General features: G+C 37.5%; 1 protein-coding gene across 1 annotated transcript; it reads left to right on the forward strand.

Annotated features, from left to right (window-relative positions):
• The first annotated feature begins 13,402 nt into the window (after positions 1 to 13,402).
• On the forward strand, positions 13,403 to 14,200 carry LOC146729679 (zonadhesin-like). The gene is made up of 3 exons (XM_085495056.1): positions 13,403 to 13,615; positions 13,728 to 14,013; positions 14,148 to 14,200. The coding sequence occupies exons 1-3, from the start codon at positions 13,403 to 13,405 to the stop codon at positions 14,198 to 14,200; spliced, it is 552 nt and encodes a 183-aa protein (XP_085351182.1).
• Positions 14,201 to 14,440: the final 240 nt, after the last annotated feature.

Here is a 14,440-nt window from a genome sequence, read left to right on the forward strand (position 1 = left end):
TTTGATGGTGCGCCCTCGCCCCATTTGATAGGGTCTTCCAAATAAATTGCTCAATACTGAAGAAGTAATTTGACTACCTGCAGTTATTGCTCTACTCGAAGCCACTTTTTTAAAGGTTTTCCCTTGTACAACATCACCTAGAATACCCAAGCCAGCATCGAGCGCTGGTTTTGCCACTGCTTTCAGACCTTGTGTTAACAGAGGTTCAGTCGATGTCGCCAATCCAAAAAACATACTTCCGATTCCATATCCGCATTGCAGTCTTGTGCCGGAAAATGCAGACCTTCGTCCAATCTGATTCATGTAGTAATTTCTATAAACCCCCACGTGAGGAGTGTAAGGTCGATGTCTGTTCATTTTCTTTTTCTTCACACTAGCGAAGGATGAGCTTTGCGAAAACGCAGCGTCACGATCACACGCCCACGTTGAAATGGCAACTTCTCCCCCGTATCAGACTTTATATCAATCTCCACAGTCTCGAATGTTGACGTTCGAATCGGAAGAAAGTATGGTTTGTCGTAAGTGTGATTGATGCTATCTCCGTGGGTTCCTTCAACATTGACTATTCTCAAGAGAGGTACGGAAACGTCACCGACCATCTTAACTGTTCGGCCAATCCACCCATCAAGATTACACAAGCTTCTTCTTCGACCACTATGGTCACTCTCCTAGACCTCGAATTATATGTCATCAGTATTTCATCTGGCAGACCTTTTTCTCGAATCACGTCTAAAATCATTTTGATCAAGTTGTAGTAGCCCGGATTCAAGTTCAGTTTTCTGTGATCTCTCAGACTGGGTGAGGCATCGTAAAAGATCCTATTTTCGCCATGTACGACGTTGTACCATGAATTTGGGGAGTGGATGTTGGCCAATGCTACTTCCCAATTGCCATCTAACTAAAGCGTTCTTGATAGTTTGACAGTGTATTTTGTCAAGCGAGGCATTACCAGGGAGCGTCAAAAAGAAGTCCTGCCCCGACATGATGATCTTTGAAATGTATCAGGTCATCTTGTGTGTGAAAGGTATTTATAAACGTTCCAAGTCCCTGATCCAAGAATTAAACGAATCGTCATACCCATCCCACTTAACAAAATATTCCATAAGGCCTTTACGTTTTCTCTTGCGCAGTACTTTCTCCACAACATACAATGCATCATCGTCCTTTACTTTTTTTCTGAAGTTCTTCTTCGTAGAAAGTACCTTCCAACATTTCACCGTTGTAATCTGAAATTTTGTAAACAGGTGGTTGCGTGTTGAGGCATCCAACAATCGTGAATACCTAATTGGTCCAATTGGGCAGGTATCCTTTTTGAAAACGTGTTTGGTTTTACTGATTCTGACTCAGTCACCGTGTTTATAAATCTTCTTCCTCCCCTTTTTCTCTGAGCTTAAATCACCATAGGATATGTATCTGACCTTTTTCTGGTTTGCGTAGGTAACAAGTGAGGGTTTGGTATTTATACTTCTGTGATGAGTATTGTTGTAAGAATGTACCATGTCATCTAATACAGGCAGATACGTCAACGTGTTGTTCTTCGTGAAATATCTGAACATTTTTCCCTTGATGGTTCTGTTGTATCTCTCCACAACGCTGGCTTTAGTCTCATTGCCTGTAGTAAAGAACTTAATGTCTTCGCTCTTGAGGTAGTTTTGAAAAAGTCTGTTGGTGAATTCCTCTTTCCGTGTGCAAAACGTCGAGGCGACGCCCCTTCTTAAGTATTTTCCAAAATGCCTCGACCAAACTCCCCCCTCTCTTGTCTTTCAGAGGTACGATGAAAGCATATTTTGAAAAAAACGTTGATACATGTCAATAAGAACTTGTATCTTCTGCTGTATCTGGATATCGAGGAGAGATCGCATAGATCGGCCTCCCACTGCTCGTCAACTTTGAAAACCACCACCCTCCTTCTTTTAAAGGACCGTCTAGAGGGTTTTTGCAGAGTATATGTATCCTGTTTACTCAACCACTTCTTTACGTCCGACTTGGTTATCTTTTTTTCTCTCTTTGTTTTATTTTATGGCAGCGTAAAGGGAATTCAAACCCCTGTATCTTCCAGGACTTTGGACATCGTAGAACAGTTCGTCTAGGATGGTACCTGTCTTCTTCATCATTATTTATTTCACACATGCAGAGGCAGTGGATACGTTCGATAAACGAAAGCAAAGAGGGACATGGATCCATCATGACTGACTACACCAAAGTGAGATTGAGGGGATGCGTTATATTTAATAGGTCACCCGAGTGTGTCAAGGATGAATGGGAGTGGAAACCACATGGGGTCCATGTCTCTGCGGAACTCTCCCCTTGAATGTGTTGCTATGCATGTAAGACCACCGATCCAACAAGGTCTTGAGGAACATTTGGCATTTTCATAACTTCGGCAAATTCTCTCCAACCTGTTGGAGTGAGATTCTTCCGTTTATGTAAGAAATCATTGACTAAATCAATCGCGTGTGTGCCTGGCACAGATTGTTCGTCAATGATTAATTCATTGTTTTCACCCCAGTTGACCAGTTGGTTCTGTTTAACTTTCTGAAGTAGAAGCTTCGCTTTTCTCTACATGCTCTTGGGACCACTTTGTAAGACTTCGGATGTAATTTGATCTGGTACACTGTCTTTGTCGGATTGAGATTCTCGATCGTCTACAGCGACAGCGCTGGGTAATTGCTGCGTAATGGAGATTGGAATCGGTCCGTTTTTTTTCTCCCGCAACAACAAGTATTTGCGCAGAACTTGTTGGTACACTTTGACTTTTTCGTCTTCAGGCAACTCTTCCATTTGCGTTGTGTCATTCACGTCTCTATCCAGCAAAGTCAATGATTTCACCACAGGTCTCGTCATTTGAGCATTCTGGTTTTGCATGGTAGATAATAGCTCAGCAGGGACTAAAGCCATCTTCTTCACGGATTCCATCTATTTAAGACCGAGTAGGGGTGGGAGTATGCTCGAAATTAAGGGAGCGATTAAGGCGGTCAGGAAACCCCCTTTCTGAACCAGATTTTTTTTTCTTTTTTCTTGACTGGTGTTTTCTTATTGGACAGTGCTCGGAGATATTTCATGTACAATGCCAATTTTCTTCGCTGACTAGGTGATAGCTGGACGTTCCCTTTCAACACATTGAGCGAGCATTCGCACAGACACTGTATCAAGTCACTAGAGGCTCCATCAATTATCCCCTTTTGTTGTTTCGAGTTGGCCTTTTGCAATACAGAGAGAAAATCAGCATTCTTTCGCATGCGGGTTGACATGATGAAATGACTGATGGTGGAGGTAACCGTGAGGTTCTTGGGTGGAATCGGTGAATGTCTCCTGAAGAAACTAAATGTTTCCAGGGTTCATTTGCCTAGCCAGAACGTTGACTTGTGATACGTCCCTTGGAAAAAACAGAAAAATGTAGTGCGTGCTGAGACTGATGGTTCTCGATTGCCTGCCCTCATGAAAGAGAGTTTGCAAAATCAGTATCACGGATAAATTTTGATGGTGAGAACCCTTCGTGAAGAACTGGGCGATTTGTTTATCGTAACCCGTTTCTGTCATCAGATCATCTATCACCAACAAGTTTCTTTTAGACGGGTCAATTATTCTACCAATAACTGGAGGTATCCCTTCGATAAAACGAATTCGAGGCACTGTCTTCATCATTTCCAAATAGGCTGGCTGAAACTCGCCGTAGCACCAATAGATAACGTCTGGTGGTGTTTCAATCTTGCATCCATGACGATATAATAGGACCTCGCTCGTTATCGCTCGTTATGTTTTGTTTTTAGAAGCCGTATGGGAGGGTACAGTAATCATCTTGTATCACCCGTTTGTCATACACTAAACTGTATGTTTTAACTTCTCTATGGAATATTATATCTCCCTTGCGCATTATTTTTCAGGGTCTTTAACATGTAGAGGACCGCTTGTTCTCCGAACGAGTCAATTCATGGAGTCAAAATTAATTTCCAGTTGATTTCGGTAATTGAGGGTGAACCCCCTCACTTTACACACCGTTTGGTTCCCACTTTTGTCCGGTTTGTGTAGTCGGTACACGTAATTCTTCGGTCCTCCCAATACGAAATGTGTGATGTAATTATCCACGAGTTATTTCTCTCGTCAAATCTCTGAGATAATCACCCGTTGGTGGATCCCATTCTCCAGCTCGCTGGATGTAAATGATAGAATCTGTGTCAAAGTACAGGACTGTACTACCTAATTTCTCCAGAACACTGTAGAGTTTAAGTCGGGCATAGCTCGTTGTCATGGCAGCCAGTACAACGTTCGTATTGGATATTGCTTTGTAATTTAATGTAGTCTTCTTTATCGCAGTGCTGGACAAGAACCATTTTGTCAGAGACAATAAAAAGATCTGTGACATACTTTGTACTATCCATCAACATTTCCAACAGTTTGGCGGCCGTTTCTACATACGTGCTCTGTCCAAAGTTTGATCTCTGTCCCGGCTTTCCCCAGAATGAGTTGAGGTTTAGCTTGGCGAGAGCTCTGAAGCCTGGATTTGGGGTTATCTTGCTTCTGTCCAAGACGATACCTTCTCTTTCACGGTATCTTTGGATGTACATGGTTCGGTCTTCGTCGGTGCGACACCACTCGGGATAACTGGAAGACTCTTGTTTAATTTTAAGAAACATGTTGATGTACTCAGTGACAACCCTCCTTCTCCAGTCTCAGAGTTGTAGGTTGCCGACTCATTGTAATGCCAAACTTCTTATAACTTGGAGATGCGATACTCTACTTCTTCAGCCTTTTCCAATTCCGGAGTGCACGAAACACCCATCAGTTGGCATCTTGATTCATGGTTTCCGCGCATTTGGAACAGAGTGGGAACATCAGTTTGTTGTTCACCCTGAAAGGTAGAACTGGTATATACAATCTACTCCGAGGTAAAACATCGCACTTGATAATACCGAAATAGTCCAGGGGTTCTACGATAAAGTCTTTAGTTACGACTGTCGGGTGGCCAACTGGATATCGCGAGGTCTTATGGATGTACGGGTGGAGGCTGCAAAAGTCAACATATTCTATCTTTTCGCCTTCCTTGATTTCGTAATACAGATGCAGGGCATTAGTACGACCGCCGAGAAAAGCCTCCCTGCCTCTGATAGGATTTAAGTTTCCGACAAACATCTCGACTTTGTGATTGTTCTTCATCAGGTTTTTGAAATCGCATTCCCACATGGTAACTAGCGAGTATGCTTTCGATTTCAACCACTCTTCCCTCGCCAGTAGCCTTTCATAGAGGGAGGTCATACTGAGTTCATTCTTGCGATTCGTTTTATTCCTTCTGGGAAAACACTTTGGGCAACCATGGAAGTAACAACCGTAGTTATCTGTACTCATACAAGGTTTCGGTAGAAGCATCATATCCGTCTATGTGATAAGGTCCAATTTTCATCTCCCTTCTGGAATTACGAACATGTTGAATACGCGTGTTATTGACGTGTGCCTCGTATTCCATCCATCTTATAGCATCTGTAAGATTGATTCTGGGCGCTGAGATAACCTTTCTCAGGCACAACTCCGATTGTATCAGGAGTCAGGAAATTCTTTCGAAATATGACATTGCACACAGAGGCAATCGTGTTGCAACGGCTGAAAGGGTCAACTTTGGTGAGATCCATCATCATTGATCTAAATGCCAAACAACACTCCTCAAGTATGCACACGTCGCTTCGACAGTACTTGAGCAGTTCTTTACGTAAATCACAAACAGAGTTATTTTCTACTTCTCCATTGTACCATGTGTAGAATGTCTTTCTAGCCTCCTCCTTCATACCATCTGGGACAAAATAACGACCCCTGGGTATCGGTCCTCTGTAACTGTCTCCAGCGGTTCTCAGAAACAGGTGGGGAAAAAGCCCTTGTGTAACTCGTCTATGCCGAAGGTCTTAGGAAGTTTAGATAGAGCCATGGGCAGGAAATTCAAGCTATCAATTAATTCGATATCTGCACGACGGATGTATCGTTGCATGACTTTTGAACCATTCATGATGACTTCGGGTAGTATATTGTGATCGTGACAGTATTTCAGAATCATAATTCCATCGTACCCATTTGTGCGATGAAAATCATCCAATTATGCTCTTTTTCTAATGCCCACTCGCAGAAATCTTCCAAGGTACGTGGACCATTGAACACTTTCTTCGTGTTTGGTGGAATTCTCGCTATGCACAATTCTGGAATATGAGTGCAATGTTCGTAAAAGACATAGTTACCATGGTTGTCAGAGTCATCCTCCTCCTCAAATTCTTCCATCAAATCGTCAGATTCTTGGTTCTTTTTTCTATCAGTGAGTGGTTGAATGTAACACAGGTGGTCGTACGTCTGAAAAGACTTGCAGGTTTTCCAGTAAACTTCGTTACATTTGTGAGACCCATCACGATATTTGAGGAGTTTGTCACATTTTTCGCAACGTTGAACTGACTGGCAGAGTGTTTTTATCCCATTAACTGACTTTTGATGCCGTTCAAAACATTCTTCGTTCTTGAAAAATCTGTGACAATTTCCGCATTGTTGCCATCGTGTAACCATGTAGTCCCTTTGATTTCCACAACTCAAACACCCGGTCGGACACATGTGACCATAACGGTGAGAATAAGAATTGTCTAGTGCAATAGTACCGCTTTCCCAGAAAACCTATCATTTTTGTGATGATGTTGTAGTGTTTATCTTTCAGAAACAGATATATGTCTTTGGAACCTTCTGCGGCATCGCCAACAAAGATGATGGAGTCAAAATGATCGTGCGACAATACGTGTATTCTGAAATCGGGTAACACGCTCTGAATTTTGTAATCTCCTCGATGCCACATGGTCCCTGTTCGACTCTGGCTTTCCGTAAAAGTTCTCTAGCTCAAACGGTTTGCATAGAGTAGTTTGCCGTTTTTTCCTGTTCATAGTATTCCACACCGATGGTGGATTTTCGTCTTTTGTGGCGTCTGCCAAGGCGACCATGATCGCTCTAGCGCAACACATCTGGCCATCAGAAACGATTTCAGTGACAGATTTGGAATTTTTCAACCTGTCTGCAATCTTCGTATCAAACTGTCGCTTCCTCCCATGTGTTTTTCCAGCACCAAGGGGCATTTCAACAGATACCGTCCTGATGGTGATGTTTTCCTCAAGGGATATATCTTGGTAAGATTGTAGAATCAGCTCGAGCAGTTGATAACAGGTTGTGTGTAATACGTTATGCACTTCATCGAACGTATTGGCATTTGGATGCGAAACTTTTACAAACCAATCCATTCCACTCACCTTAAACTTTTTGACAACACGTTTTTTCTTACTGACAAGATTGAAATTAATCTTGTCGGTGATATTCGCGTCACTATCATCCGTGTCAGTATCACTTTAATAAAATTAAATAAATAAATAAATAAATAAATAAATAAATAAATAAATAAATAAATAAATAAATAAATAAATAAATAAATAAATAAATAAATAAATAAATAAATAAAACATTATCTTTCGTAGGTGATTGCTCAACTGTGTCGTCTTCACTGAAAAAATAAATGTTATATTATTTTTATTATTCATATTCATATTGTTTACTAATCTTCACAAGCATACCGAACGAATTATATGTATAGTATTCGAGTACACACCTGCTTATAATAATACATTTATGTTCTAGGTCTGACAAAGTTTGAAGTTGTGTAAAATTCTTCCTGTAGATGAAGTTAAGAAACATGTTTTATTTTTCCCTCACATAAAACTTTCAAAATGCTCATAAATAAATCAATAAATCAATAAATATAGTTACCCATCATCTGAATTGTCATATTCTACTATATGTCTGAAAAATGAAAACAGTTTTAAATCAACATACTCACACATTGAGGGCCTGCATTTATGGTCGATTCTCTAAGACAGACCGGAAAACAGAAATCGATACAAAAAAACAAAAGATATAATCAAGTGAGCGTTGGGAGTTAGTGTAGTGACCTACATGACAAACCAAGGTGATGTCTAGTGAAAAGACACCCTAAGTAATTTAGAAAATGTAACTCCACGCATAATAATTGTTTCAAGCTGAGGGGTACACTCGGTAATTGAGTTCAAGCAATGATTCGATTCACAAATATTTTTTGTGAATGAGAGATAGGACATCAATTGAAAACATTGTAGTATTCCTTTTCTGTAAACAAATCTCCATTATTATACATTCTGACTACTTAGACTTACATATTTGAGATGTTTTTTTTTGACATTTCTCACTGTTTCTGTGTCAATTTTTCCTCAGTGATTTCAACTAATAGTTTTTTAAAACAAAAAACTCACATATCCTGAATTATTGGCTAGTGTTTGAAAACGTGAAAACAAAAATAAAAATGAATCGATTACCTTTTAACAGTGGAATCCATTTCATCCAATTCTAGAGATCGCTTAGACACCCTGCTGAAAGTTAGGTGGCGTGAAGCGTAAATGTCCTCTTGTTTTGTATAACACACGAATCACACCAACTCTGACATTCATATTTCAACATCATAGTCAGCTGTGATATTTACCGTGTCCTTGTGGTCTGTTTTGGCTTGATACAATTGTATCAGGACACCAGTTGTACGCATTCATCGCTCAACACCGGGCAAGTGGTTCCGAGGAATGTTGTAATTTTGTGTGGGAAATAAAAATTTGGTTACCAGCTCTTACCAGTTCTATACTTGTAGTAGTGGTTGTCTACCTACGTCATCACCAAGATTAATGTCTCAAACAATGTTGTATCTGTGGGAAAATAAAAAGATGATTCATACATTCTGTTTTACACCACATATATAAATATAATGTATAATCCAATCAACAAGCGAGCATTATAATTTAAAACACGAGGAGTTAGTGATTCTCGTCATTCCTTCAGATAGCAGCCTTGCTTCAAGATGAATCAGCTAAACACATATTTACACGAATTCGCTGGCTCTCTAGCTCAATACGTCTTGACCCCATCTCCAACCTCTGAACATAGCATCATGACGAGTCGTCCTAAGAAACGCTGGGCCGTTAATTCGCTGGCTACAACATCTTCTGACGAGGCAACGTGTCCAACAACTTGTGAATGTTCTAAAAAGGTAGCACCTGACATCAGTGCAGCGGCTGGTAAATCTCCCACTATCACTCCGAAAGGTGAGAACATCTTTACTCACCTGTTGTGCCCCATCAAGAACCTGTACGTAATGATAAATTCATTCCGTGGGAAACGTTATGTACATATTCGTGAATATTATAACGGGTACCCAACGAAGCGCGGGGTAGCATTAACAATGGAACAGTACACAAATTTCAATGAAATATTACCCCAAATCAACAGTGTTGTCAGGTACGTTTTTTTTACATGCAAATAACACATTGATCAATGATTATAGTTATTTTATTTGTAAGCCGTGGTGAACACCTCCCACCTATTGCTGTTATATCGGTTCGTTCAGAATGACGCGACTATCAAAACACAAGCAGTCAGCCAATTCGTTAGTAACATTGCAATCAGATTTCCCACCTATACGTTTGAGACTGTTGATAGAGATATTTTTTTGTATTTTTTCACAGGCAACAGGAAACCATTGGATACACTGATTATGAAAAAAAATTGTCACTGAATTTATCTGTGTACAGGTGCGTCGCATCATTCAATCCAATTGCCTAGCTTGTGAAATAGGCCATCCTTCACAAATACGACACGCTTGTTTATCTTACGGATTCTGTGATGAAACCAGTCAGATTAGCAAAATTCGTTTATACATTAATCAAGCTTTGTGCGTAACATTGCCACTTGTTATGATGCCTTTCAACGCATTCACCCAGAACTGGTCGGAAAATATTCTAGACGGTATAATCGTGTGCTGCTCCATTGTATAAATTGACCCCTGAATTGTGCTTACCCTCCTGTAAAATCATGTTATCAACACGCGAAATGGATTCCCAAATCTTTGACATCATACAGAAGCATATATAGAATAAACATTCTCTATAGCACAGTGAAATGTAGGAAACTTGGTGAGTTTTCTGCTGACCCCTAACCCTTTTACATTTAGTTCAATTTAGTTTTCTATCATTTTCAATCATTTTTTTAAATGTCATGTATAACCATTTTATTTACTCAGTGTGAATACTTTACTGCGTTTGAAAATGTATACTACATATTTCAACCTTTTTTTTTAAAAATGTTATTACTCCTAAGAATATCATTCTTATATTACTTCTAATAATATCATTCTTATATTACTCAGTGTGAATACTTAACAGCGTTTGAACATGTATACCATTTAAATTTATGATTAATTACTTCAAAAAACAACAAAACACAAAAAAATATATATATATATTTCATGTAACTGATCTTACTAGTTTTTTGTCAAAATGTATACCCTACGTATTTTAACCATTTTAAAATGTCATGTTTTTTAATGTTTATACTATTCTTTTGTGTAATAATCTTCGTTAGTTTTCAAAATGACGTGTATTTATTTCTCTGTGTGTGAGCGCCCTCTGTCGTTCGTTCAGAAAATTCTTTCGTGACGTTTTTTGGTTGTGAGCGCCCTCTACAGTTCGTTTAGTCATTAATTATGCCAATTTATTCACACGACCCCCATTGTGACGTCATTAATTATGTTCATTTATTCACACGATCCTATTGTGACGTCATCCCGGCGACACTATAGGTACGACCATGAGGACGCTGTTCATGGGATGACGTCATAACGATGACGTCATATTAGGGTGTGATAACGTCATCCCAATATGACGTCATCGTTATGACGTCGTCTCTTGAACAGCGCCCTCATGGTCGTACATATAGTGTCGCCTAAACTACTTTAATGGAACCAGTTATTAAACTTTTTAACAAGTATATTGGAATTAAAGGACGCCGTAGTATTGTCTATTATTGTTCAATGAAAACTCAACGGGTGAATCACTAGAAACTCTGTATGTGATATTGAATAAACAGCATGGAAAATATTATGTTAAATCAAACTAAGCATGTACTGCGTTCGTGACTCAAATCGACGCTCGCATACGGAACCTAATCGCCTAAATCGAAACTGTGCACAAAATTTGCTTTTCCTTTTTACATTTTTTATGAGCTTGCTGAAAGTTTTTTTTTTTTTGCACAGTGTGAAATATTTTTTTCAGAGATTTAGTCGTGCAAATTTTTTTTTGGTTGATATAATTGTCTAAATTCGAGAAATTTGGAACATGCAAATAAATCTCTATTTTTTGTAAACTGTAGTACTAAACATTGATATTTTCGAACCTTTCTGTGACATGACCCACACAATTTTTGTTATGCTCTTATAATGGCATAATGACTGTAAAATAATGATTTTATTGCAGTAATGACTGTCTAGAATAGGAGTGCTTAGTTTGATATGTACTACAAATTCAAAAGAATGTCTAACATACTTGTTCTCATAGTGATGTCATATATGTGTTGATGATAGCTTGTTTGTTGTCATACCGGTTTTCGAGTAGTTTCATGGCAGTGGTGTAGTTGACGTCGGTAGTTGCTAGTCCGACTCGTCGCTTACCTGAAATTTTAATATCAGAAAATGTTGATGTATGGTGTATATATGAATATGAAGCGAATGATTCGTTTTTATCATTTTTATATTATTTTAAATTAAAAAGGGTGTTTTTAAATCAAAATCAGGGTATACATTCAAAAGTTAAATAGTTTTAAGTGCATTTTCACAAAAAATGCACGATTTTAAACCAAAATCAACACCACTTAATATGGTATCATAGTACATTATTATAAACCATAAAACTCGAAAGTTTAAATAAAACTCTTTCAAATGATTTATAACTTAATGGGTAAAAGATATATTTTACTCGTGTAATTCAATAATTAAAGCCAATTAAAAATATAGTCTCTCAACGTGCATCTCTACCTTAAACACCATTCTTCAGATTAAACACAAGTTTTACCAATGTTATGTCTAAATGTTATGTTGGTTAATTTTCAACGAGCGGTTTTGTATTAAATACTTTTATACATAATTCATATACATAAATACTTGACACACTGTTCTCGATAACACGTTACTTCCTATTTGAAACATGATATTATTTCTACAACAGAAGATACAAATTTATGCAAATTGATTACATACATGTTTATTACACAAATATTTAAAAATTAAACAAGAAACTCAGACGATGATGTTTCTGGAAATGCCTTAGTTAATACTCAATGAACAATACCTTCAGTAAACTATTTTATCGGCAATGGATAATTTAATGATACGGAATTACAATAGTCACTTGCGATTAACATCTGGCATTTAAGCTATGCAGGTCTCTCGAGCGTATATAAAGTTTTGGATGGCCCAATAAACTGGTATGATGCTAAAGATAAATGTGAAGTTATGGGTTGCAGTATAAATGCAGTAACAGTGACAGGTATATTCAGAGGCATAATTATGCCGTAATTGTAGCAAGCAAGCCTAACCGCTATCTATTAAGGTTTTTAATCATGAAACAATTGAATCTAATTGCTAATTTGTTTGCTTATATTTGTAGCCCAGTGATTGTTTTTATTTGCGTTTTTTGTTATTTTCATTTCATTAGGTTATTATTGGCTTGGCATAACTGATCTGAACCACGAAGGGCAATTCACTTACTACACTGACGATCAAGACATTGTATACAGTAATTGGTATAATGAACAGCCAAACAATTTTAGAGGAAATGGGAATTGTACTGATATTAAGTAAGCAAAGTTAATGTCACCTAAAAGTAATGTAAAGTTAATGTCATAGCTAAGAAGAATAGTGACAAATTATAGTTTGGAATAACTGTTGATATTGTTTCTGTATTACACTCAATTACATCAATAACCAATAAATCACGAAGGCAATCTTGTTAAAAAACACTTATTGTGGCCTACGCGATTATATTTCAGTCAATTAACTTATATTTGACACAGGAGTGGCGATTTAACATGGCAAGACTATAACTGTAATAATACGAACGATGGCGCAATCTGCGAGTGTGAGTATAGTGATTGATTTGTTTCCACAATAATATCAGGTGCACTGTCATTCGAATGTGATAGTGGCAACTCACGCCTTTGCCAATTATATCATTTCTATAACATACATTGGGATTTATTTACTCATTTATTATTTATTCATTTATTCTATTTTACGGCACTATAAATATAAAATATATATATATATATATAAAATATATATATATATATATATATATATATATATATATATATATATATATATATATATATATATATATATATATATATATATATATAAATTATATCTAAAATAAAGAGCAATTAATTTGTTTTTCCACTCGTGTCGGACACAGAAGCAGAACAATTATACAAATTGTGTGCGTTAATGTTTTTATTATGTCCTTCTAATTGAGTGAGCGGTGATCCTCATATGAGGACATTCGATGGGCGTGCTTATACATTCCAAGGCACATGCTGGTATCATCTATTTAGGTACTACACCGACATTCCTTGTTTTGAAGTCACAACTATGTTTGAATCAAGAGAAGATAGTACACCGGACCAAGTTAGAACAAGAATTACCGCATTCAACGTAACAGTTGGAAATCAATACGCGATCGTTAATGGACTGGATGTTACTACAGTAAGTTGTCAATATGTAGTATTATGATATTGTGAAGTCAATTTACATTTATTTATGAATTTAGCGAGCATAATAAAATACTGAATAATTAATATACTTACTCATTACAAAGGGAAGTACCGGTGGACAGATGACTGACGCAAAAGTTATAACAATCCAGGAAGACGATAAACATATAAAACTTCACTTCATTTCGAAGGACACAACATTCCCTTTTAATTGGACTCTGAGAAAGCATGTATTAGATGTATCCTACAATGGCACTTTTTACAAGGGGAAGCTATGCGGTCTGATGGGTAATGCAGATGGTGATACTCGCAATGACTTCCAGAAACCAGACAGTAACATTGCCAAACAGGTTCTTGAATTTGGAGAAACTGGAAACTGCATGACAAACAGTAAGTTTATTTCAGTATATTAATATAAATGTTTGCTCCACGAATATTAATTAAACATTAATTTAAGATATTGAAAAGATAATTTTTATTTCAAAATTCATGAAACTATTATTGTTTTTCCACTCTTATTATAGATGTTTCTAGGGATTCAACAACTGACGAAAGGACAAGCGTGGATACAGCCTGATTAGTCATTTTCTGGTGATGGTTATATGAAAAATACACAACAATTCTCATACTTCTATTTAAAATTAGGCAGCATGAGTATTATACCTAATGACACTATAACACGTGGTTGATCACAATCTTCGGGAAATTAGTAGATAAGTAAAACATGTATTGATAAACAAGGTTAGTTCAATTAAAAGATGTGGAAAAGCAGATGTATGAGTTTCAATATGCTGCAAATAGAATGGTATGTATTTAG

Source organism: Saccoglossus kowalevskii, chromosome 21 (assembly GCF_978046115.1).
Source record: "Saccoglossus kowalevskii chromosome 21, keSacKowa6.1, whole genome shotgun sequence".
Taxonomy (NCBI): Eukaryota; Metazoa; Hemichordata; class Enteropneusta; family Harrimaniidae; genus Saccoglossus; species Saccoglossus kowalevskii.